At 41.4% G+C, this 27,547-nt stretch overlaps 1 protein-coding gene across 1 annotated transcript; it reads right to left on the bottom strand.

Moving 5' to 3' along the window:
• Positions 1-940: 940 nt before the first annotated feature.
• xxylt1 (xyloside xylosyltransferase 1) lies at positions 941-27,255 on the bottom strand. Its single transcript, XM_026142859.1, has 4 exons — positions 26,631-27,255; positions 20,149-20,296; positions 13,354-13,486; positions 941-4,537 (listed from the first exon to the last, which is right to left on the bottom strand). Exons 1-4 carry the CDS (start codon positions 27,165-27,167, stop codon positions 4,141-4,143), a joined length of 1,215 nt encoding a protein of 404 aa, XP_025998644.1. The 5' UTR covers positions 27,168-27,255; the 3' UTR covers positions 941-4,140.
• Positions 27,256-27,547: the final 292 nt, after the last annotated feature.

The following is a 27,547-nucleotide window of genomic DNA, read 5'->3' on the forward strand; positions in this document are numbered from 1 at the left end:
CTATCAAGTGCTGGTGGAACATTGACTGAAGAAGGCGAAATGAGTGCTCAAGGGGGACGGCTGTCTGCTCCCCATCTGACAAGAGGTGAGCGGCAGGCTTAGGGAAAAAAAATCAAGCGCAGATAAAAACAACAGATAAGAAACACTGAAGGTCCACAAACACCGCGTCCTTCTTTGTGCTCGAGCTGGATACAGGTGTCAAGGAAAACTGGTCCTGTGGTTTTAATCAAAATGAGAAAATCTATCTTGTTACCATCCCAGAAAAGGTGAAACAGAGGTGTATTAGCGCATGTAGCATGGACAGCTACAACTGAAAACACCTGGCTGCTTGAAAAGCAAAAAACTAAAATGGTGTACCTGAACCTGTTGCCTACAGCAAACTGAAAGAGAGCAGATATTGTTTCAGAGTAAGCTATGCTGATTTTTTTTCTACTTTTCTCAATTAAATGTAGGTTTTGAATTTGCCCGTCAGTGTGTTTTTGTTTGTCGCTGCGATCTCTGCTGTCATGATTAAACTCTATGAAAAGCAGAAAAGAAACGAGCCTGTCATCTCCTCGCTGATTGTCACATTAACACAACAGGAACAGGCCACAATACGCTGCACCCTGCTGTACAAGAAAACACCATTCAAACCATTGCAGATGTTTACAAGGACAAGTGAATGAAGGCTGTCACTGATGATAAAGATAACATCATTACATTCTTGCAAATGTTCTGCTTATGGAGCTTTAACTGGGTGTGATGGCAAATTTGAGTGAGAGAAATGGGTCAGGCCTGGCTTGCAGCAGATAAACAAGAGCACAGACATGGACTGGTGTTATAACATAAGCGAGGTTGATCTGTATGCATTTTTATACTTTACGTAAGTAAACGCATCCTCTTTTACTGAAGTGTTGGCAGCTTTACCTCCCACGCGCACACAAACAATAAGGACAAAGAATTTTAATAACAGCAAGACATTTTATTTAGGAAAGAGAAACACACACTGTAACAACATTTTAAAGATTTGATAACTCTGCTGCTGTCACAGGAAGACTTTATTAAATGAAAAGGGCATGTAAAGCTTTCTCATTTGGTTCCGTCAAGACAAATTTGATCTTTAGACATTAGCATCATCTGCTGAGGGGTTATTAAAGTGAAAAATACAGACAGCTGTTACTTTGGTAAGTATAGTGTTAGTACATCAATGCCATACACACCAGATTATTCACACTCTCCATGATCTCAGTCAGATTAACCAGGGTGTAGTTGCTTGTCTAAGTTTTGTTGTCACTGCTTGACTGCATCTGCACAAACTAATGACTAATTAAAAGCCAACGAGATGTCAAAGAGGCTCACAAACAGGGACAGACACATGATGGATGCCTCACAATTGCATAAGTGCATTGGTCATTTAGCCAAACGAGCTAAAACGCTTTATACAAAGTCTGAGTGTTTGAAGGACAACAGAAACAACTGACATGGCAATGGATGCACGTAACACAGGAATAAGCACTCGACAATACCGATCAACTGACCAGTGACCCCGTCTGTTTCATGCATATTCAGCACATGGACAGCAGTGCAGACAAACAGTCGCTTGCACACTCGCAGACACGTGTTAATATGTCGTTACTGTGGAGGCTCTCCACTGTGAGTAAAGACACTAAAGCAAATAGGTAGGGGGAGAACCATGAAAGCGTTCACATCACCATTTAAAAGAAGGGAACGTGGCTAAAGCTAAAGCTAGCCAGAGCTCAGAGCTAGCCACAAGCTTGGTGTGAGCCTCGGTATGAGCAAAGGACCAAAGCAGTGACAGGAAAGTTGTGGAGTTGAGTGAAAAATAAAAAAGGATCACTGTTCTGTTATTTGGTAAATTTATATGCAAAATGATCTAAGAAACTGACATTAGTTCTGTTTATATCAATAAAGCATTTTATTTTCAATTGTTTCAGTAACATGTCCTGTAACTCCAAACTGTAATTGGTGCATTAAAGAAAACTTTATTTTTCTATAATCTGTCAGGTGTAGTTCTTAGAAAGAAAATCAGAATTGGCAACAAACAAACAAAAATAACCTGGAATCAGAAATTGTGTGAGTGAATCTCTAGACGATACACATATAACATTTTTTTAGATGATGACACAAATAGGTTTGTATGTGTTAGCAGAGTACCAACAAGAAACTGATATACAAGTTTTTAGATCACACACAAACCATCACATGGATGTATTGTATGACACTTACAGTACAGCTGTTGGCAGAGGTCCATAAGACCAAGCTGGGACGTATGGTTTCATCCTTCCCTTTAATAATCCATCCTTTCTGGTACATGACTGTACTTTAAAAAATTGTACATGCTTTCTGATAGATTATCAATATCAACCATTTTATGTCATTTTAAACACTGTAATGCACTGAAACATAGTGATGTACACCGATAGTGGCAATCCCAGTAAAACTAATGTAATCATCATGTAACCAGTAAAGCCACTGGCTCTGTTAGTAGTAAAACAGAAAAAGCTATAAGGTGTTGAGAACTGAAGACATTCTTTTTATAGTCTTATCCCACGGTTCGTTTTCTCCTCGGCAGCGTGCTTCAGTGCTACATTAAGTTTCTGATTAATATCGAGTGTTGACATTTCTTTGAATCTGAGCAGGACTTCATTGAGCACAGCAAGAAAACTGAAAAGTGGGTCAGCATCCGCAGTCACGCTTTTGGCCGCAACGCTCCTTCAGAAACGTGTCTGAATGAAGTGGGTCTGTTTGGCCTCGGCTACACTGCAAACACGGGGCACAAACAACAGCCTTCAGTGTCGTCATTGTTAATCGTTATCTCTCCAATCCCTGTGGCCAGCTCTCTGCTGTCTCCCCCCACCCACTCACTTCTGCTTTTCTACCTGTAAAGACGTGTTTGAAAAGAGCTGTGGCTGACCCACAAAGTCCACGAAGAGCGATCCCTCTGGTTGCAAGAAAGAAAAAATACAAGTAATTGACAGAGATTAGCCCTCACCTGCTACGGTGTGATGTAGGCTGAACTTGGGACACTGAAAACTCGACGTGTCGGAGAATGAAGCGAGCCGAGTTCGGTCTACGCATTTGCTTCACTGCATTAATATTTCAACATCAGTTAGTGATTTGGGAGTTACTGCGTTAAATACTGTACACTACTTGGTGTACTTGATGCTCTTGTTTTTAAGTTTGTTAAACACATAAACTGAAACTGTAAATATATAAACAATAAACCTAAATCAAACGTCAACACTGCAATTTTTTCTCTCCACAGAAATAAAAGATGCTTCTCCTGTGACATCATTATTGCACTGCTCAAGAGCTGTCTGCCACATTGGATGCAGTTGCTAGGGAAACATATATTCCCCAACGAGTTGGCAGCTGACTCCTGGAAGTGGCTGGCTCTTGCTGTGTGAGCTCTGTTTCATAGAAGGAAACGCACCAAAAACCTCACAGTGATTGCTTTGGTTGCTCGCAGATTTCCACAGTTGCCCGTACTTACATGATGCTGTCTGCAAACACTCGCTAACTACTAGCAGAGCTGCAGTAAAATCTGGAAAAGTGTGGCGCACCTTTCATGTTGTCACTGCAGCTCAGGCCAATATGCTACCAGCCAAAGCAATTCCAAGGTTTTTGCCAACCAGGAGAGGAATACAGTTTTCCCAAAGGTTCCCAGCCTGTGTGACTCGTGCTTTAGCAATTATTTTTCAAGCAACCACTCACAACTCCTTCACAGCTCCCTCACGACCGCTGGTTGCCACACACCAGACTGTACGCCTGTGTGGCTGGGGTCTAAGTCACATCCAAACTAGCAAACAAGTTTATGCGTTTGCGGAACATGAAAGAGCAGTAAAATCCTTCTGCAGTGACGGGCTCAAATCCCACATGGACCTGTATACATTACATCATAATGTCATGTGTGTAGTACCGGAAAAAACAACCTCCTGTTAATACACTACTCTGTACGACTGTAATGCAGAGCTGTTTTCACTCATAATGGCGACCTGTGCTAAAACAACTTCCACAAACACCACATCTTGTTGGGGGGTGGGGTCCCCTTGGCCAGCAGGGGGCAAGATATCTGACTGCGGTCACAAAAGGGAACTGCCATAAAATGAAAACAGTTGTAGTATCAAGCCAGTGTAAACCTCAGTCGTCTGGTATAGGGGTGTTACAGTTCCCATGATAGATATAGACAGGTCCATCGCAGCGATAATACAACTGAAATATGTCTCCGTATCCGTGATCCCTCCACCAGGTGCACAGCTGCCGGTTCCAGCCACACGCCAAGGAGTAAAACAGTTCAGGATGCTCCATTCCGATCATGGTAAAGAAGTCTTGATCACCCAGGTGGCCTCTAAAGCGATACTGGTCTGCTAGTTTGGCCACATTGCTGGGCTCCAACAGCTTATTGTAAAGAGCCGAGGACCTCATAGCACCTAGGTCCAACAACATCACACCGCTGTTGAAGCCCGGGAGGCCGTCAGGAGGAGGTTCCCCGACTCTGGTCTGAGGGTTCTCCTTCCGGTACTGCCAGAAAGTGTGCCTGAGGAAAAAAGAAGAGGTGCCAGAATAAGGATGGGTCTGCATGTCGAAGTGCATTTGGGCAAAATGTGTGTAACAGTCAAAACACTAGGTTGAATATGAAGGGTTGGAGGTAAGGGAAAGTTGCCTTTTTTCAGACTGATGAATAAACTGATGACTTCATTTGAAGAAGAAACATAAGTAGTCATGACCTTTTGTTTCTTTCCCTCATGCATTTGTCAGGAAAACTATTGCTGTGGTTTAGGCGTCCCTATCAAATTTAGGGAGATCAGGATTTTTATGCTGCTGCTTGTACCATTTTTATTTTTAGGGAGTGGGGGTGGGGATGAAGTGTTTGCTTCAAGAAAGTACAAAATGCTCCTTCTGTGTACTGACAGCTGGTGCGAAGATGTTTCGTGCCAACTGAAGACGAGGATGAATGGAAATGTGCTCTTACTTGCTTGCTTGTGCACACGTACACACAGATACAGCTTATTCTTAGTTTGGGCCACAGAGGAGGAAAGCTACAGTAGATGAAATAGTAACGCAGAAACAGAAAACAAAATTAACCACTCATTTAATTTCTGCTCTGCTGACTTTTTGGATAAATAAATGCATGTGAGCGGCAAAAAAATGAAAAAGAATAAATAAAAATCACACACAGTATGCATTTGTCTTTCTCTGTGTGTGTGCAGTTTGATCAAATCTTGTGGGAGCAGGAGATTCTGAGTCACACTTTCGTATTATTGCTGACCTATATTTGGCAGCTGTAGCTTATCCTCACAGTTTTATAGAGTGTGGTGGTTAGTGACTGGGGACTTGGGGCCCCTGTGGAGTATTTATCATTTTAAAGACATTCACTGTGTCTACGTGCACTGCACGATGTACGTGCACTGAGATGCATCCAGAGTAAACATGGTGAAGTCAGGGAACATTTACTTTTCTGTTTTGCTGCTCTGAGGGAGTAAGTAAGTAAGTAAGTAAGTAAGTAAGTAAGTAAGTAAGTGTGCACTGAGTAAAATACATTAAGAACAATAAATTGCATTTTCTTCAGCATCATGATGGCCAGTAATGTATGACTTCTATCTTACTAGTTACAGACATGACAAATAAGGCAACAGGACACCGTCCTTTTTTTGGACAAAAATGCATTCCAGAGTTTATGTGAAGCTAATATTAGTCAAAATTTCCCTGTTCTTAGCTGTCAGCGAAGAACAAGAAACTGAGGGTAGACAGCAGGGTCAGAAGCTGGCAAACACCATGAAAGCATAGATCCATTCTGCGTAGTGTTAACGATTCGATGGTAGCGGCGTACGCATCTTTTGATGGCTGCTTCCAGCAGAATAACGTGCCACATGTCACAAAACATCTCAAACTGGTTTCTTGAACGTGACAGTGAGTTCACTGCACTCAAATGACCTCTACAGTCACCAGATCTCAGTCCAGCAGGGTACCTTTGGGATGTGGGGGAACAGCAAATTCGCATCATGGACGTGTAGCCAACCAATCTGCAGCAACTGTGCGATGCAATCATGTCAACGTGGGAGAAAAAAAAATCTCTGAGGAATATTTTTAAGCATCCAAGCACCTTTTAGAATCTATGATACGCAATGTTAATGGAGTCTAACCGGGCACTGGCAAGGCATATTCCCAAGAAAAGCCCTTTAAACTTTAATGAAACGTTCCGCTCTACGTTTGGAGAAGGTTAGAAAACTGAGCAAATAATAGAGAATGGCTCTCCATGCTGTGACACAAAGACTTTCTCTGGCTTTGTACCAGCACACTCACACCACATTCACTCAAAGTGAGCAAATAAGCTCACTAGCTCAGATTAGGGCTCATACTCTTCACACCTCCGTCCTCTCCTGCCTTGAATTTTCACTGCCAACCTTTCAAATCAAGTGTCTCTCTCACTTGTGAAAGAATGAAAAGCAGTAGCTGGTGACAAGGGCAGTCTGTGCTGCCATCCCCTCCAAATGCATGCTTCTGCTTCTTCAGAATATGAAACAGCCTGGTTTCTGATAACTGCAAAAAATGTGCTAACCGACAGAAGGGAGTCTGGGCTGTGCAAATGAAAAGTCCGGCCCTTTTCGTCTGTAGTTGGGATACACAAAAACACATTAAAATTCCAGGATGGATGCAAAAGAGACGCTTTAATAGAAGAGATGATAAAGAGCTTAATTTTAGAATAGAGTCATTAAAAAGCATGATTAAAGTCATTTAACACCGTCATGTTAAACAACGTTTGGCAATTCTGTTGACTGAATGAAGGCATCATGGTAGACTCGCTGTTCTTGATGATGATGCTGACCGCCAGATGCAAAATCTAATTTTATTAAGATCAATGACAAAGTGTCTCAGTGTCCGTGCTACATTAGTCATTATTTCATATTAAGCATTCGGTATCATCTTACAGCAAAAAGGGGAAACATGTGGGATGCATCACACAATGGAGCCTCAAAACACAAAGCTTAAAGAGAGCAATTCCCTCGCTGCTCATTGTGTGCGCCCGTGGCTGTGACACTTATGTAAGCATGTCTCCGGGGTTTTAAAACATTACGACGACAGCTGCAAGGGAAGAGGCACGGGGCATTTCTTCCAATAATGAACTTTTCAGGGGCAGGATGTGCTCTCAGTGTGGCTGGTGGGAGGATGTATTCTCCTGCATAATGCTCGGTCCATTAGCACCAAAACGCAGTGTGAGCTGAGAGCCCTCTCTCTGCTCGGCACAGGAAAAGAGGACGTGCACTCTGCCTCGCTAATAGCAAGTCTCAAAAATTTAAATATTATCAAGTCCATTAGCTAGAGGCCAATTAACAGGACAGCATGCAGAGATGACAAACAGATAACGGATAGGCTTCTCCAATGTTCACTCAGTCTGGGTTAAATGTAATTAAATAAAAGGCTTCTTTCTTTTGGGGTGCAGAGTCAGTGCTACTTATTTAATTTGGATCATGCATCCTGACATTACACTGGTCCTGACCTGTCGCTGCAATTGGAACAAAAACAAATCCTCGAAACAAAAAAAGAGAAAGAAAAACAATAAAAACTTGAATCTCTGTATTTTCTATTGATCTCAGCCAGTGGCTTCAGCAATATCCTCCAGAATTTCAGTGACGCAAAAGCTAACCGCTGTCAACACTTTCAAATTTCCTTTAAAAAGGAAAGAGGAGAAAAATCAATTGCAGCTCGGGGAATGTGCTTTTAACCCCCACAAACTGCAAGAGTGAGTGAGTCACATGTCAGTGCAGAGACAGACACTGAGCTTAATGTGGAAAAACTTAAGTTGATATACGATTTCTTGGTATTCTGCTGCTGAATAAGCCTGTCCAGGCCCACAGGAGGACATTAGTGGGGATTCCCAGTGTTGGTAAACCACTGGGAAGAACAGAGACACCAGATTTACTGATTAGCATGCACACACAAACACTGCTTTTCCACTGATGGCACTTCTCCAACACACATGACAAGCAAGCATCAATCAAATCCTGAGAGCAAACAAAGCATTACAAACAACATATAAATGTGGCCGTAGAAACGCATTCGCTACAGAGGAATTTAACTTTGGTTGGCGTGAGTTATTAGGGGTTAGTGATAAGATTAATGCACAGGCATTGCAGAGAAGACGATATTAATATCACACTTGTCGCCTTCAATATCACGTGCACTTGAAATCTTAATCTGTAACTTCACGTTGACAAGATTTCCTGTACTTTATCATACACAAGCACTCTGTGTACGATGTGTAAGCCATGTCTAAAGAAAAGCCTGAGAAATTGCTGGAAAAAATTGGTAAATGGACTGATTCTTATATAGCGCTTTTCTACTCTCACGGAGCACTCAAAGCGCTCTATACAACATGCCTCATTCACCAAATCACACCCATTCTCACAAGCACTTTATCTACACTTAGTGCTTTCTAACGACATTCATACTCCGATGGATGCATCGGAGAGCAAGTTGGGGTTAGTATCTTGCCCAAGGATACTTGACATGCAGACTGGAGGAGCCAGGAACCGAACCACCAACCTTCCGATCAGTAGGTGACCTGCTCTACCTCCTGTCTACAGCCACCTTAGTGAAGGGTTTAAAAATAGTGCAAAGAAAGCAAACCTGTGACTTGTTATCCTTATTTGGCTTCTTTCTAAAATTAAACACTTTTTGATTAATTGTTTTATTAGCACACAATCTTCAAGAGCCCACAGGAAACCACCTGCCCGTGTTTGTACCAGTATAGCAGCTGCTCCTGCATGAAACTTCCCACCTGGACTTGGCTCATTGAGTCTCACTATCTCACACACACAGACATCGACACAAGCACACACACAGTGACGTCCTGTTTTGATGCTGCACTGGAGTGGAAAACAGTGAAGTAGTCTAAACGGACCTGGTGTGTTTGTTTTATTATCTTGGAGAAAACTGGGAAAAAAAATCAGCTGAGGAACAAAGAGCCTGAAAATCGGGGGCCCTTGTTTACCTGTGTGTGTACACACACACACACACACACACACACACACACACACACACACACAATGACTAAATCAGTGTACAGAGCTTGATGTGAATCTTCACAGAAATATAATTACCCTTTGCAGAAACACAGACCTCAACAACTGTGATTGGTCAGTTTGATAGTAATATGCAGTAGTGCAGCAGCAGCAGCAGTGATTAGCACAAAGCTTGTACCTTTCTGAAACAAAGTAATTATAGGCTTGCTTGCTCATTAGGCTATGCAACAGCTGGTATTTCGTCAATGTATCCATGCATTTGTCAGGTTTTCCTATCACTGTGTATACACTGAAGTCTTCTCTCCTTCATATGTTCCACTAAAAGTAACCATTTTTAAGATTTATTAGCGTGCAGCTCAGTTTCACTTCTGTGGGTGCAGACACCAGTGAGTACGTTAAATACTGGCAACCCCTCATAAGTATGGCACTGCAGCTACCCATCACCCTCCCAGCAGACACACTTACTATGTTGGTTTGTTCTCAAGTTATTGCATTCACAACAGTTTCAGAAAACTTACTCTGACCTTGAGGTCGAGGTCACTGAGATTCAAACTCATCCAAGGTTTCGAATAGATGCACCTATGAGCCTTTCATTCATAAAGTTCAGAAATGCAACGGTAAGAAAGCCAATAAAGGAATGCTGAAAAGACTGAGAGAACCTGACCAGACATCTGTTACCACATCTGCTTATTTTAACGCCTTTGTATGTTAATAAAATATAATGAGCATTTAAGGCAGTGTTTTAAAAACATGTTTGCAGAGCCGAGGATGACGGGAGGAAAGAGATTCAATCTGGAGCGCCACATCGGAGCGCTGGATCCTCATGTCCAAGAGGATTTAATAAATTTCCACTGCCTAACGAGGGCACTCAGAGTTTTGTACTGTATGAATCAAACTGGCGTGTTGCTGGATTCTGAGTGTGAGTGATGAACAGTTTGTTTACTCCTGGCAGTTCTGAGAGAGAGACAGGAGATAAATATGAATTGCAGGACGAGAGCACTTCTTAACAGGTGACTCATCGTGGTTCCTGCCAAATCCTCAATTATTATTCTGGCATGAGAGACTCAAAACAACATTTTCACCATAGTTGTCATAACTTGGCCTTCTAAGTCTGACCTCATAGTTATGCCACTTGCAGAATCTCATTTTAAGCCAGTTATAAATCTGACTTATAAATCGGAGCAAGTGTAAAGTCACAATCTAGGACATTCCTCTATCAGCAGGTTTGACAACACAGCTTGTAACACTGACATCATCTCATAAACTTTACAACAAACCAGATTTTAGATCGGACAGAGTATTTAGGGACAGTCCGCCAGACCTCTAAACCATTTGACTAACGTAGTAAAGGCCTGTTACCACATGTGGAGCCCTTTTCACTGTAAAAACTCTCCAAAAATTTCCATTTGAATTTCTGTATACGGGTGCTTTCAAAAGGACCCCTGCTGGTTTGACTGATTGTTTTATTCCCAGTGAAAAACGCTTCTTTTTCCTTCTCCACAAAGATTTTTTTCTTGTATTTGTTTTTTAAATCGTTTTCTGAATCTTCGCTGTGAAGTGACAACAATTATTTATGAACTGTGTTATTTATCTTCAGTTCACCTGCTGTTTCTTGTGTATCTCATTGGACTGTCAATCAGTGGGTTTAGTTTTCAGATTTCAGTGTTGGGGAATTTGTCTTTTCTTCATAGTTGGAGAAAAGATAAATGACATATTAGTACCAAGCCTTGCTGAATGGCGAAACATGCTTCTAGAAACAAATCTATTAACGTGAACCTTTAAATCGAGGTATAGTTAAGACCTGGGTAGCCGGTCTGATTGGTTCAGCTGAGGTAAAGTCCAATACACCCTTAATAAATACCAGATATGCAACAAGTGCTCGAGGTTCAAGTTTCAAGTCCAGATGACAATATGAAAATAATAAACTAGCAACACTACTTGGAAACGATGCAAATAAGTTAAGCGCATTAGGATGATGCTGGCACGACAGAGGTGAAATATGAGTCTCTGCAGATATGAGAGCCTCATTTCCCCTCAAAGCATTTCCCCTTAAACTGTGTTTGTCTCCAGTAAATGAAGTTAATTTCTTCCATAGCTGTCAAACACATAACAGAGATGTCTTTTTCCAAAACCCTGAAAAGGATGCAGTTTCATAAATCAAATTCTAATTAATTTCAGATTCTGCAGGAATTTCGCCTCATGTCGATATTTCACAATCCCAGCGTTTCATTTCGCATGAAAATCCTGAAACTACAATCAGAAAGGCTGCTTAATTTCCTGTTACAGGCTGCATTGCAACTTTTTCATTTGTGCTTGTATCTGAGAAAGACACACAGTGTTTAGGTTCCTGTGAATCAGTCTGGACACCAGACCTCTGATGTTCCTTCTCACTTAGCAACTGTGAGAGACACCAACTGTGAGCATGCATGTGAGGCGCAAAAAGGCTGAAATCCATCTGGGGTCAACAAGAGCGACTGAGATTTGTACAGCGTTTCAACTGGTTATTAATATTTCATTAAAAATGTGGTATGTACACTTACACCACTTACAAACGTATGTATGCACGATCCCGATCAATTCAAGGGTTGCTTGTCACCTTCAGGGACTTTATACTTCATTTGACAGAAGAATTAGCAGATGAAGATGAACTTCCTGCTTCCTGTCTTCTCTCTCTACTTTCTATTTCTCTCCCTTTCCCTTACTTTTTGTCAGGCCAGCGGATTAAATCATGTTAATGTCACACTATCGGTCGAAAGTGGTACTGGTGACCAAAACACATATAAAACAGACATTGATATGTATCCATATGTGTCCACATCTCCTCAGATCTGACATGGTCTGCCCACATTCAGGTCCAGTCCGAAAAGGCTAGGCAGCGCCTGTACCACCTCCGACAACTGAGGAAGTTTGGGGTCTCGTTGCTTTCTGTATGACTTTATCAGTGTCTCACATTATTGTTGAAGAGTTTTGGTCCACTCCTCTTGACGGTGCCCTTTCAGTTCATTGAGGTTTACCTGCATTTGTTTATGCGCTGCTCTCTTTTGGTCCCAACACACTATTTCAGCCAGGTTCAACTTAACATGAAATAAAAAAATAATAAAATAGTTTGGAACATTCCTATGCACCTCTGGGTTTTTGTCACAGCCGTGCGGCCCGGGATTCGAACCCGGGACCTCTCACACTCTCATCTATCCAAACGACATTATTCCAGATGTCTTGTGGTCCATTTAGATGCAGCTTTGCAAACCTACGCCGTGCTGCCGTGTTGTTTTTATAATAATAATAATAATAATAATAATAATAATGATAATAATAATGGATTGGATTTATATAGCGCTTTTCAAGGCACCCAAAACGCTTTGCAATGCCACTATCGAACCGGCGACCTTCCGGTTACAGATGCGCTTTCCAACCCCCTGAGCCACGGTCGCCCCATTTTAGCAAGAAGAAGCTTTCCTTTTGCAACCCATCCAAACAAGCCACACTAATCTAACATGTTGAATGAGGCCTGTAGAGTCTGAGATGCAGCTCTGGGATTTTTGCAGTTTCATGAGCATCGTGGTCTCACCTCGGGGTGAATTTGCTGGCACGTCCACTCCTGGGAAGGAGTGTTAAATGCTTTGCACTTGAGAATAGTCATTCTCGCTGTAGAATAATGGACGAATTGTTTGGAACTGGCCTTATGACCCTTCCCAGATTGATGAGCAGCAACAATTGCTTCTCTAACATCACTGCTGACGTCTTTCCTCACTGGCACTGTGTTAAAGACACACCTGAACGCTCCAGACCAGAAAACTGACAAAACTTCTCAATTAATCAAGTGCACTTAGCCGTTTATGACCTTCTTATATGCTCTTTGTTAAATACATACTGACACAATATAGTATATGCTGTGTGCCACTGTTAATCTGAGGCTGTAGTTATCACATTTTTAGACCTGCTAGGAACAGATGAATTTCTTTATTACATCCAGACATACAAAACCTTTGAATTGAAAGAGGGTGTAATTTGTTTTTGTCAGACTGACACCTGAATTTTACTTTGGCACAATTTAAAAACAAAGTGAGGATGCTTTCTCGCCAAAAGTCAAAGCCCAGCAGTCGAGTCTCTCCTCATGACAGATGGTAGCCTTTGATCTAGCCTGAGCCGGAAATTATACTGACGTATTGAGCGAACACTTGAAAGCAAGAGCGCCGAAGTTAAAAGCAGAGAGCCTCACTTTTATTCATGTGCATGTCAAGATGCAGCAGACTGGTGTCAGTCTGAAGCTTCCAACGACTGGCAGGTTCAGATTTCCCTAGTAGGTGCTCTGTAGGTCTGCACTGCTTACCTGTATACTGGCTGCATCTCTCTGGTGATCCCTATAACTGCTCCTGGAGGAAACCGGTGAAACTCCTGAAAAAGGTCCCTGATGTTGGTCCTGTACTTCAGGTCCAAGTCAAGCTGCACTATGCGCGTCAGACCTGAAATGGAAACACAGAGGATAAATGCAGAGACTAAGTTGAACAGATAATGGAAATAGATTGTCTATTTTAAAAATGATCCCAAGAAAATGTACTTCTGAGTAAAATCTCCCTGAAGGATCCATTTCCGTGACCACTAGCACATCATTCAGCTTGGATAACAACATTTAGTGAGAGAACTGGCCCTTCCAGGAATACCGAGTTAGAGGAAATAAGAGCAGACACTGACAGAGGTTTTGCTCCGAGGTGGCTCGTTTGGCCTCTCTCTGTGCAATGTTAGCACTGACCTAGAAATGAGAAACATGCACGAGAAGAAAATGTGGAGAGGAATATGACGAAACGTGAACACAGTGGCGTAGCATGCAGAGTAAATGCTTAACACTGCATCTTGTGGTCTGGGAAAGAACCTGTAATAACAGTAACCAGGATATTCGAGCCCTCATCAGTTCATTGTTTCAGCTTCCTATATTATTCTGGTTGGCATAGTGATGAAAGGATGGGAAATGCTCAGGAATGAGGCACTGTGCTCACAACGTTATTATGAACTGATGAAAACTTGTGTCAACTTCGGATGTAAAGTCAACGATGAACACCTACAGGCTGTCGAGTTAACAACATCTAAAGCCGATGGACTGAAAAGATGTGGCGACTTTCTGAGATCCAGGACACTTCAGAACATCATTCTCGTTTTTAAATGTCTGGTGATTAAATGTCTCCTCAGTCTTACTAATGCGGTCGTACAATGAAAGACAGTGACCTTATTTATTTAATGTTGCTTAAGTCACTAGAAAAACTCAGCTAGGTCACACATAAACATATTTAAGTGCTTCTGTCTGTTAAAACAAGTGACGTGAAAAGACGATGGCTCAGCAGTGCGGCAGCAACCTGTTTTCTGTGCTCTCCAAACAAGGAAGCTGCACATCACAATGCCCGAATGTGCTGTGGCAACACAGAGGGGCTAGGAAGCGTAATCTCTGCGTGGTCAGCGCTGTTTGTTTGTACTAACATGGCTTAACGAGCGTGAGTGTAACAGGAAGAGGGCCTTCAGTTCTTACAACATTGTAATGTGGTGGGTTTGATGTTGGACCAATAACTCAACACAAAGTCCTCTAAAGGTGAAAGCGGAGCTGCATGTTTTCAAATCAACATTTATCTTTTTGCATTTTTGAGTAATGATAACACAAAGAACCCTGTTGCAGCTCCTACATTGCTGTACGTCTTTATATTATTATCGTATATTATTATCTAGAGCAGGGCGATATGACCAAAAATATTTATCACGATATACATTTGAAAATTTGCGATAACGATATGACTGACGACATAATTGACACTAGACAAAATACTTTACAACTTCACAACTTTATTAGTGCAAACCCCCGCCCCCCCAAAAAAACATCAATGTATTTTCACTTAAACAAGCAGCTGTTCTTTATGTGCATTAAAGTTATATAAACATTTTACAGTGCAAATGCAAATTCCTCGCTGACAGTTTAACCAAAAGGCATTTCCAGTGGAAACTGGCCGACATATCCTCAGCATAACCATGTATAATATCCACAAAACTTAAAAAGAGGTTATACACACACAATACGGTAATATTATGTTGAAGCACAGTACGTATCACTCCGCGAGGCTCCGCCTACGATAGCCATAATGCTCCGACAATCCATTAAGCGGTGCGACTTCGTAGCTTAGCAAAGTCGCACTAAAACATTTGACAGATTCTCGAGCGCCGTGTACATAAAATCGTTTCAAGGTCAGTAAACACAACCAGAATTCATACATAAGGCACACGGAATTATAAGGGGCTTTGTCGATTTCCAGAAAAATCAAAGGATTGATTTTAAATGCCCCGTATTTTCCAAACAACACGGTAATAACGACGGCCCGCTAGCATGCGCTACCAAAAATAGTGCTTTGTTGTGTATCTGACGGACGAAAGTTAAACCAGTTCCACACCAGTGAAGTTGCAGCATTTTTACAAACCAGTTCTGGTTCATCTGTTTCATTCAACGAGCCGCTTTCGCCCTCCACATTCTCCGTTGCCGCCGTGCTTTTTCCGCCATGTGCGTATGAAAACAAAGGCACTGCGCATGTGCGTTTTACCCATATTCTATCGCGATATTTCATTTTCTTATCGTTGCCCAACATTATACCGGTATTACCGTGAACGGTATGATATGGCCCAGCCCTATTATTATCTTTAATTATTTATAATTATGCTTTCATCCTTCTTTTAATTAAACAAACTATGTTCTTGTGCTGATTTGTAATTCCTTTTTTCCTCCCCTAATTGTCATAGTGATTGTTGTTCTCACTTAGGTCAACATCTGTTGTGTTTAAATGTGCTACACAAATAAACTTGACATCGTCTTTTTCCCCCCCTCTACATCTAAACCTAAATGTATGGTTTATCCAACCAACATGGATTAAGTCCATGTTGGTCCCAAAGGCAGCTCTTGGGAAATAAAGAAACAGATCAAACTTTACTCATCTCATTCTTCTTGCTTCCTCCACTTCTGTACCATTGATTCATTAATGCTCAGATATTTGAAGTTTACACAGCTACATTCTCGCCTGAAAATATGTTAAAAGTTTTTTTGCGACCCAGAAAGAGAAATAAGAGTAATATTAAAACTAAGTAGCTGCCACCATTGTTGGAGACTGGACTTGGCTAGGCCGCGCTATGAATACTGGGATATGGTTTTTCATTTTTGTTGTCCGGGTGGAAAATCAGGAGAAATTTTGGGAGAATGGTGGCTCCGGGAGATTTTCGTGAGGGGCACTGAAATTCGGGATTCTCCCGGAAAAATCAGGAGAGTTGGCATGTATGAGGAGCACATCATTATATACCAGCTAGCCCAACTTCAGTAACCCTACAAACGTCACTGCTGTTTAGTTTCCTGTCTTCATTTATGCTGGAAGTGACAGCAGAGCTGTACGTTTGAACTGTTTCAGAAATCTCTCAGTCAGAACATGCTATATCATGTTTAGGTGGAAACTAGCGAGCTAACTTCCTGCTAACTTCTAACGCAGTTACATTTAATAAATTCTGTTTTCATGGATGCCTGGATGTTAAACTTAATTGTTACACCTGGTAAAGCAGCAACGCTGATCATTTTATTAAAGATGAAAGAATTTAGACAGTTTTTAATTCTCAGTGATGCCGCAGTGTTGATTTGACTTTGGGACCTGAAGAGACGGAGTTTAGGACCCACATGACTCTGCGAGGCTCCTGACTACTGTAGCCGTAATCCTCTAAGCCATGCGGCTTCATAGCTCACCAAAGTCGTACCAAAACATTTTTGACAGATTTTTTAACGCTGTGTACCACATAAAATCGATTCGACGTCAGTAAGCACAACCAGAATTCATACATAAGGCACAGTGTCGATTTTGGAGAAAATTACAGGATTTTAAGTTCGCCTTATAGCCCCAAAAATAGGGTACTTCACGTTTGAAAGCGGTCAGTGTACACATAAGTCAAAACTTCAATGAAACTTTTATGTGCATTTGCTTAGTTTGATTTAGAGATGAGGACGAGATTTGTTGTATTTTTGTTGAAAACCTCTCTTAATTATTAAATTAATTAATTTCTTAAACTTGTATGTACTAATCTCCAAACAGACTGAAGGCATCTTTAACGGTATCTTTATGTCTAAGATATGAAACATAAATTAAACGCACTCATATAAAAATAGTAGGAAACTTCTACATTGTTTGTTTATTTCAATTTAATTTTCTCTACATAAATAATCTTTTGAAAAGAATCCATCCCCGTGTGATCAAAATACAAAACTCTTTCCCCCCCCCCCCAAACAGTTAAACAAAAAAATATTGTTATGTGGAAAATATGTGAGTTGAGGTCAATCTGGGCCAGGTGTGTGGGTGCTGCTTTCACTTATTTACTGCAGGAATAATGTCATTAGTGTGGCTTAGAGCCTGCCTGAGGCTCTGGTCAGATCTGGTCAAACTCAGGCACAGCAACAAAACAACAGAGACATTGTTACCTAACATGATATATATTTATTTATTTTTAAAGCAAGAAAGTGGGTCAACCTCATTAAGCTGTAATAATAGCCTTGATGTTAGTCTATTCGTATGAGACGCTGTTTTCTGCTTTTACCAAGATTCACTAGAAAATGCCACCAAAAGTACGTTTCCTGATTCAATATAAACGGTTTACTCCAAACAACGAGGTCCTACAGTCACAAACAATAAAAATAAAATGGAAAAACAGGACAACAGAAAGCAGCTGTACTGCGTTCACAAACTTCATTAAGTCTAAGTGACAGTATTTTAGGCTTGCAAACGGCAAAACTGTAGACTTGAAACAAATTCCTGAAAGTTACTCTCTGCCAGTATGACGCTAATAAGGTTAACATGTTAGCTAGATTGATGAACTCAAACCTTAACCCGTGCTGAGGATACTCAAGTCAGTTACTTGAACACAGAGTTTCTGGTGTTGTTCAGTGTGATAATACAACCAGCTAGGCTCCACCTGGGTTCAATTAAGACGCCTTCAAGACACCAAACAATTCACTGAAACTGAGCAGCATTATTACAAATCAGAAAACCTGCACACATTAAAATGTGTGATTTCACTGGCAGGTAGGTATACAGACACAACCTTAACCCTACTAAAACTGTCATCGATATGTGTGACCCTGTGTCAGGTCTTTGCTAGATTTTTACATGTTTCTTAATGACATGACTTTCAGATACTGTTCATCTGGTGTAGGTCGTTTTTCGGGCTTGCCGCTTCTTTTATTCTCCCCTTGTCCAGTTTCCTCAAATTTTTTAAGGACACATTGTACAACACGCTGAGATGTGCCAGGTTTTTGGCTGAGAGCTCGTTGGGAGTTACCTTGTTGGTGCAAAAATACCAGTTTAAGCCTGTCAAACTGTGTTATCGTTTTCAATTGTTATAGATTCAACTAAAGAAATGGGGAGGAAAAGATGTGTTCTTGCAATAGGCTGCTGCCTAAAACAAAGAAAAACTGGAAAACCACCTCTCAAGACCACTTGAAAAAAATGACATCTGGCATCTTGGAAGCAAAATATAAGCAAATGAGAGGTGACTCAAAATCACAGTTTTCAACAAAACCGCTGCTTCTTCCTGGGATTCAGTTATCATCTTTGTCACTTTTTCAAAGCGGTTCGCACATTAACAGTGTCACTTTAACCCTGTGTGGAAAACAAAAGACGAGGTCGCAGCAGAGACTCAAGTAGCAGCACGTTTACCTCTCGAGGGGACACAAAAGCACGTAACACCTTTCCCCTAAACAGAACAAGTGTTTAGGAACCTTGTCATTAATTAACAGCTTTCCATTGTGCAATTTTATTTCTCGCCTATTCTCAAAGGACAGAGAATACATAGATCTGTTTTCAAGACATTTAATGACCTGCATGCTACACTTACATGGTTTTGAGGTCCTCATGAATTCTTTATGTTATGCTACTCTACTGTAGCATCAGTGTGGCGTAACCTGTACCTAAATTAATAAAAATTAACATAAGGACCTCAAATACATTTTGCATTTCTCATATGCGCTGATGAAACATTTTCATATTCAGACTGTGTACAGGAAAGCGTAACAGTGCTGACAATTTCCTCCATGAATTCTCTTTTGAAAACAGCAACAAATCTGACAAAACGTCCATCCTTCACACTTGTGCCACTAATCAGAAGCTTCTTTGTCTGCTGCTTATCTCACGCAGTGATGAGAGAAACAGTTACATCAAAGACTGGTGCCTAGAAAACAACCCTGCTGTAGCTTTGTGCATCACATACTCTCACCCCCACCTGTCCCAAAACTACCACATTATGCCCTTTCTAGATAAAAGCATTCTTTAAATAGAAATGTGTGACCACGTGGGCACACAGAGCAGACGTGCAACACATGGTTGATCAATAAGCGCTTTAAGGACACGATCTCCAGCGAGATTTTATTTGTTATTTGAATTATTCGCTTTAAAGTTTGAGCAGTCTAACAATTAGACAGTTGGATGAACAACGTCTCTTAAAATTACTTAAAGGCTCATCTCTTCAAGCTTTCACCTGAACAACTGCCATCACCAACCATCAAGCTGAACACGCTTCAGCTTCATCCCTCTTGTTCATGTTAGGATAAATTTAAACTGGAATACGGAGTAACGTTGAAAACATTTGAAAAATGTAAGCTGTTCTCTATTGTTGATCTCTACTGCATGCCCCATGCTGCACATCCATTGAAGTGATCCACAACAGTGCACAACAGAAGAGATCTCTGCCCACAGTCAGCACCCACACAGGAGGCACCGGTATGGACAGTAATGACAGAGCACATCCTTCCTTCCTCACTCCCCAGGGCCTCTGCAGCATGCCACGTGCATGTGAGATACCTGCCCAACCTGCTTTTTTCCAGCTGCGCACCAGCAAATTAAAGAAGTGAGTGACTGAGTTTATTTAAAGCTCGGTACGCCAGAGAACTAACGCAGACTTTTCTGACATATCGTCACCCGTCAACAACAGCTTGCGGCTCTATATGTGAAACATGATCTGTTATGTACATTTCTCTCCTCAAGCAAAGGAACAAAGTAATAACTGAGGCGACGGTTGCTGTCAGATAGGATAAGAACTAAAGGGACTAAATGGGATAAAATGTTCCACGTCTTACTTTCAGGCATGATGTGATGCATAGCTACGGACAGAAAGAAGATGGCGTCGCTGTAATAGGCTCCGGAGCCAGCGCTGAAATGCTTCTGCATGGCTTCCACAATAGGGAAGAGCTTCTGAGTCAGAGCCACGACGTCATGAAACACCACCTGCAGGAAAATATGAACAAAATTGAGTCGTGAAAGAAAGCTGGGAAAATAATATCGTTTTCAACAACTGGTGCAGCTTGAGGCCACTGTCTGCATTGGACAGGTTTAGTGAGCTCATCACCTTTAACTTCCCCCGCTTACCGTGTCGGTAACTGTCTACTCAAATGTTTATGTCATACTGAAATCCATTTACAGCACACTAAGCTATTTGGACTAAATTATGACAAATACTTGAAGCAGTGAGCAATGCTGAGCTACGCACTGTGATAAGGATCAGGGGTGCATGGGATATTTTCTAAGCAGAAGATCTGGACTTGAGCTAATGTGAAGTAAAGTAATGAAGAACCTGCCTATTAGAATGACCCAATGAAGTAACGCTGACTCCACTATGGAAGTTCTGCTGAAATCTTTCCGTTTTGGTGATTTCAGTTCAGACGATGGCTGCAAACAGCTGCACCAGTCCACGACCCAAATTCCATTAAGTGCTGCCTTCTTATGCCCAAGTTTCCCTTCATGCTGCCTCTGCAAGCTTCAAATCCCACAACATCTTGTACAGTAGATATCTCTACAGATTAGGGCAAGAGGATTTTAAAAAAATACACTAAGTAGTGATTATCATTAAAGTGTTCTTGCAGGAGGAAAAATAAGTAAGTCGATTTGGGCTGGGCTACTTTCTGTTAAGGCCAGACACGTGTCAGTGTGGCGAAAAGAAGTCTTAACCCGTTGCAATTACCGGGACTTGTGCACTGCAGGGTTAGACGACGTGCATAGAGGTTTTTAAAGTAGAATAGTAAGCAGAGACTTCAGATATCAGGTCCTTTTTTTCTCTCTTTAAAAAAAAAATGAAACAGGCTCCCAGTTTGGATTTAGGAAACAACACTCTCTTACAAGATTAGACTTAAAATGATCCTCTTTGATAGCAGATATAGTTAAGACTGCATCAGGTGACCCTGAACCATCCCTTAGTTATACTGCAACAGGCTTAGGAAGCTAGGGGACTTCCAACGAGCTACTGAGTGCTTCTTTACTCACCTCTTTTCTCTCTCTTTGTGTTTATACTTTTGCATTTTATCATGATTAATGATTAAATGATTCAATTAGCAATTTCAGCTCTCTCCCATGATGTCCCGTTAGAGGTTTCTTCCTGTTAAAAGGGAGTTTTTCCTTCCTATTGTTGCCAATTGCTTGCTCAGAGTCTCCCCTGATTGTTGGCGTTTTCTATTCTCTCTAATATTGTAGTCTCTTCACCCTACAATATAAAAAGCCTTGAGGCGACTGTTGTTGTGAGCTGACGATATAAATAAAACTGAAATCTTAAAGCTTCAGGCAGAACATTTCATCTGTCAATAACTTGCCGTTTTAAAGCTGAACAGAGCAAAACAAGGATAGGACTGAGCAAATAAATAATACATCCTAAGGTAGCCCTGCCCTAAAGCCTCCCCCATCATAATTTACAGTTACAATTACATTGAATACAACATGAAAGCATTGACTGAGACCTTAAATCTATCAGCATTCACTGAGGTCACAGATTAAAGGAGCTGTATGGTGTTTTTCCCACTAAAGGAATTAAAGGTTTAACTGTTTTCAACATACAGACTATATTTGATGACCTCCCCTGTACCCTTAAAGACGAGCTCTGACACCACAGCATACATCAAAGTTGTAGTTTTAGTCCATTAGTATAGTTTCTGGGTTTTCTCTCCGTTTTGGCCTCCCGTCCACACTGAGACGGTGTTTTGGCTGATGGAAAACGCAGCGTTTTGAAAACGCTCTTGAAAACGCATACATTTGGAAACGGTGCTTTCACGTTGCAGTGTGGACAGCAAAAACGCAGACTTTCTAAAACATGATGCAGTCATGTGACCAATTAAACTAAGATAGCAGAGGGCGTTATACAGCAGTTGTTTAGCCCTATTAAAGATTAATATCAGTCTGTACGTGCTCCAGATAGCTTTTCTTCAAATTCTTTAATTCTCACTCGCTTTTGCAACTTTGTACTTTCGTGTTACTCGCAGCAACAACTCCACCTCATTGTTAGTCCATTTTAAAAACTTGCTGCTTTTCCTCGACATTCTGCCGCAACGCTTCAAAGAACCGGAAAGTAAATAAGTGGCAGACAGAAATGAGGCAGGTCGAATCTTCTTGCGTTTCACACATTAGTGATGTGCGATACCACTGATTTCCTTTTCGATCCGATACCAAATAAAATCCAGGGTGGTATCGATGATACTGATCCGATACCGATACTCTGTACAAACACTTAATGTTTCATTGTATTTAATAATACAATATATAAACTGCATTATGTAATTGTAATAATAATATAATAATATGGCATCATAATGATTACATTACTTGCTCTTATAGCTTAATGATGCAGAATAATCCTATAGAGATAAAAAACCTGAAGTTGTGCACTATTTGAGCATGTTGCCTGCCTGCAGCACTAAAGGACTCTGTGAGAGACGTCTGTCTCGCCCTATCAGCACCTGTCCCTGTCCACTCCTCCTCTTCGGTTCGCCTCCACATAAGCTCATCATATTCTGTGATATGATTTACTCTGAGGTGTTTGACGAGGTTAGTGGTGTTGCCACAATACCTCACTGTCAATGTGAACGCACAACTCTGAAAACGACTGAAAACAGTGTGGACGCGGAGCGTTTTCAAATCTATCCGGGCTAGTGTGGACGTAGCCTTAGAAGGCCGAGAGGCTTTCAGGAGGTAAAGAGTTTTGGGGTTAAATGTATTGTTCAGGTGGATTTGTGAAGAAAAGGAAAGAAAAAAGGTCATAAAACGTCCCAGGTAATCTATATTGGTACAGGGAAACCTTATCAATTCCCAGTGCAGGCTTATGTGAAAGTACTAAAATACTGTGTCCTGGTTTAATGAACAGTAGTTATTTTTGCAACACACCCAGTTCCAACTTTCAAAGCCCCAAAACTTCACACTGTTGTGTATGTTTATTCTGACACTCGGACTCATAAAATCTTACCTGTGGCACATAAATGGAAAGCCAGAGAGTTTTCACTTTTGTTTGACCGACAAAAACCAAGCAGAGAAACTCGAGCACATCATTCGAGCTCTGATGTTTTAAAATATCAGTTGATCGAGTAATATTAGCAGTGAACTTGAAAGGCTGGACATGTTTGGCAGCCGCCGTGTTGCTTTTGAAGGCGTGCCAGGACTGAGCAAAAGTTCCTTTTTTGACTTCTGTGGCCTGACTTGAGCAGCGCTCCCTTCAGAGAGCACAGAGCTTGAAAAGATTCGGACTTTGCGCTTACTTAATGAGCAATAACATGTTTTTGAATGAAAAGCTAGAGAAATGATGAACATATGTAACATAAACATGGAGGATGGATGCTTACAAAGTGGATTTAATAATGTGGACACAAAAGTCTCTGTCAGTATGACATTAACTTCAGGAATATGAGACATTAACCTCGTCCTTGAACCTGAACTTTACAGGATAAATAGAAATCAGTGACCTCAAAAAGCCTTCTTGTGTTTCCTAGATCCTCCTGAGCGACTTGTTATTGCCTTTTATGTCCTCTTATCAGCTGCAGAATACTAACACATTGTACAATGGCTCTGACACAAAAACACTGCCTTTAGGACGCAGATATTAACCCAGGAATTATATCACAACACTGCTTAATTCCCGTGAGCTGTTAGCACTGCATGAGACACTGCTCAAGTGAGTTCCATGAAATATGGTTAGGGAGTAAAGTGCGTAACCTCTAGGCAGCGTGACTCTGCAGTCTCTCTGCTGCAAATGTCAAGTGGGCCATTTAATGTGCTGCTGCTGGGAAGCAATGTAGCCTAAAATACATACTCATCTAATCCTCGTGCTCCTTAAAATTAAATCATTAACAGGAATGAGCCTCAAGATGAGCAGACAAGGATGTCAACACTGCCCTTGTCAGACCCCGAGGAGTCTCTGTCCCATCTAAACTGCTGGTATACGTTTCTGCCGCTGTCTCTAAGCAGGAGAGACAGCGGCTGTACTCGTGGCGGTGACGGCAGAAGGCAGTTTTATGATTCATGATCTAGAAACGTGGTTTTTTTTGTTTTGTTTTTTTTAATCGCTGGTCTGGAATGATATTATGAGACTGATGAGAAAAAAAAACGACTTTGAATGTATGGAGCGTGTAGCTTGGATTAAAAAAACAACAACAACAACATAAAGCACTGTCAAGATGTGTTTACATCAGACTAAAGGTGAGAGGGCACTGCAGTACAGAAAGTACAGAAACGTCTTCACGTGAGAGCATACTGAGAGGAAACCAGGGGAGAGAGGAGCATGAAGCATACGTGGCAAGCCAGAGATGTTTGAGATAATTGCAGATTTGGGGAAGAGGTGGCTGGGCTGAAAATCTGTGCACAGCAGATGAACAGTATCTGAAAGTCATGTCTAAAAGGGAAAAAAACAAAGCAGAAAAGACCTGAAACAGGACCTGAGAGATGGATCTGGTGCTTAGTCGATCCATCTACTGTTTACTAAAGCCTGATCACAAACAGTCTCAGTGGAAGGGTGGCTGTAATGAAAGGAACAGGAGGAAAAGGCTGAAATACGTCAAATTACACAAGAACTGGACTGAAAACCAGGAGGTCAGGAGAGAGGTACAACAGTGGAGCTGCATTTCAAGCGAAGGTTTTGGGGATCTTGTCAAAAAGTGATGGAATCGTGAATGCAGAAAAGTGCAGTCAGACTTTGCTCCACCATTCAAAATCATCTGTGAAGTCTCAGATTGGCAACTTTAGTTTTCAGCGTGACAACGATCCCCAACACACTGCTAATGTAATAAAAGCAAACATGGAGAGAAAAACACATCAGTCATCGATTGGCCTCCGCAGAGCACAGACCTTAACATTATTGAAGCAGTGCGGGGTCATTTTGACAGGGAGCAGAACAAAGAAGAACTCTGAATGTCCTTTAGAAGCCTGAAGTCTACTTACAGAAATGGGCAGACAACTCACCCAAGTGATTTCAGGCTGCTTTGAAGATCGAACAAATACTGACTTTGAAGCTCATTAGAATTGTTTTTCCCCTTCTATGCTGTACTTCCATGTGTGTTTGCACATGTTTCAATGAATCCGTGCACCCATTTTCCTACCCAAATATAAAGATATGAGTGGTGGCTCAAGACTTTTGCACAAAACTGGATCTGTACAGTAAGAAGGACATAGAACTGTGACAGAAATAGTAAATGCAAAAGGAAAAGAAAATACCCACAAGTCAGGTTTAGCATTTCCGCACCAACACAGAGGAACTCTTGTCTGACCAAGTACCTGCTAATGCTTTAAGCAAATATAACCAAAAATGGGTTTTTGACACAACATTTTTCTAATATCCATGCAGCAGTCCTCTGAGGACTTAGCTCTGCATAGTAAAACTTGTCCACTAGAAAAGTCTGAGTACGGTCTGATTGCAAAAGAATCATTTGAACGGGATCCGATCCAGCCTGCAGCCACTAAACTGCCAAGATCCCAAGCCGAGCAGATCCCTGACCAATCCCAGCAGGAATGCGATCAGCCTAAGATAAAAGAGCAGTGGAACATCCACAGCAGAGGTTTTATAAGATGAGACATTCCTGAGAAAGGAGGCCCTGCCTGTCGAGGAAGATCTGAAAAGGGAGATTGTAGTTTGTAAGCCAGTTTATGATGGTGTGCTCTGTGAGAAATACAAAACAGGAGAAAGTGGGTAAAATATGCATGTAACAGAAAGAGCACAAGAAGGGGGAAATAATCCTGTTTTTTGGCAGGAAGAACACAATAAGGGAGGGATATTCCCATGTGTGAGGCATCAGCTTGGCAGGAAAACACTGCCCCCCTGTGTTTCAACTGTAAATAACAAGTACAGCCAATGTGTTTCTTAAACGGAAGGATTTTTGATTAAAAGGTCAAGTAGCTTCACAGGAAGCGCACCAGTTCTATTTAGTGATTAGTCAAGGTGTTACAAAAGTTAGACATTTCTATCAGAAGCTCCCTTTAAAAAAAAAAAAAAAAAAACCCTTCTCACTCATTCAGTGCAAAAATATAAATACCATCCCAGAAAGTGTGTGTGGATCATGAGCATTTTGGGCTCTAAAAATAGGATCTGCTACCCACAAGAAGACTTTACATAAACATATTTTTCCCTCCCCATTAGAAATAGAGATATCTTAGAAATATAAATCAAGCTGAACACAGTCTGTCAAGTGTTTAACTGCATAAATCACTTACTCCTTTGTTTTGTTATTAACAAACTAATATGTCAAAATAAATAGATACTTGGTCAGAAACACTAATAAATAAGTTACCGGCATTTACTGGAGTGAGTGTCGAGAAATACCTCGTATTTAAACGTTGTGTCAAGGAAAAGCTCCAGCAGCATCCTCTTGCCCAGTTCTTGGCTGGCCTGGTCACTCACAAAGTGGAGAACCAACACCTCTCCTTCCAAGAAGTGTCCGTGTTTTACCATGGACAGCATGGCCACTCGGAATTTATCCTGCAAGCTCCGGCTCTTGTCCACTTTGGTGAACATCATTAGCACGTGGTAATGTTGGTAAGCAGCCTCACTGTCCGCTTTCCTGGACGTCAAAGCGTCGCCGTCTTCTTCTACACCTCGCTCTTCCCATCCTTGCTCCTTTGGCTCGTCCGGGTGCGAGAGCCTGGTGTCCACGGTGAGGTCTGCATCGTTTCTGTTGGTGTTGTGACTGGCCTGGGTCTGCTTGATCCTCTTTGTGGTGCTGGAGAAATTCTGTCTCTCTGAGCCAAAGTAGTAAAAAGCTACAACAGCGAGTGCAGCAGCCAGGAGAAGCACCAGCTGATAGGACCTGAATGTACTGATCCTACCCATGATTCTGGCTACTACCCTTAAGAAGCCCATAACTCCCTGCTGGCGTCATGAGAACGGGAGCGTGAGTGGGAAGATTTTCAGCATTTCATGATCTTTGATTTCATAGATTTTCCACATTCTCCTGCAAGAGTAACAAAAACAAACATCTGCTTTAGTTTTAAGCTTTGGCGTGGACCATGAAACTAAATATCACCTATCAGCCAAATCTACGTGAAGCATTAAGATTGATGATCTATTCTGGCTAAGCCATTAAAAGATCTTATTTCCATGGTCTTATAAATTCATCTTTGAATGTTTTTCATTTTAATTTAATTTTTAATTATATAGCACCAAATCACAACAACAGTCGCCTCAAGACGCTTGAGCACTGCTATTCCAATCCTGGGATATGCAGCAAGATCCAGAGTAGA

This window comes from Astatotilapia calliptera, chromosome 15 (genome assembly GCF_900246225.1).
Source record: "Astatotilapia calliptera chromosome 15, fAstCal1.2, whole genome shotgun sequence".
Lineage (NCBI taxonomy): Eukaryota > Metazoa > Chordata > Actinopteri > Cichliformes > Cichlidae > Astatotilapia > Astatotilapia calliptera.

Excerpts from the sequence above, each read along its gene's own strand:
- xxylt1 (XM_026142859.1), bottom strand. The coding sequence starts at position 27,167 with ATGGGCTTCTTAAGGGTAGTAGCCAGAATCATGGGTAGGATCAGTACA. Across the intron at positions 20,297-26,630 it reads ACACAACGTTTAAATACGAG|GTGGTGTTTCATGACGTCGT; the intron begins GTATTTCTCGAC and ends ATTTTCCTGCAG. Across the intron at positions 4,538-13,353 it reads GAGATGCAGCCAGTATACAG|GCACACTTTCTGGCAGTACC; the intron begins GTAAGCAGTGCA and ends TTTTTTCCTCAG.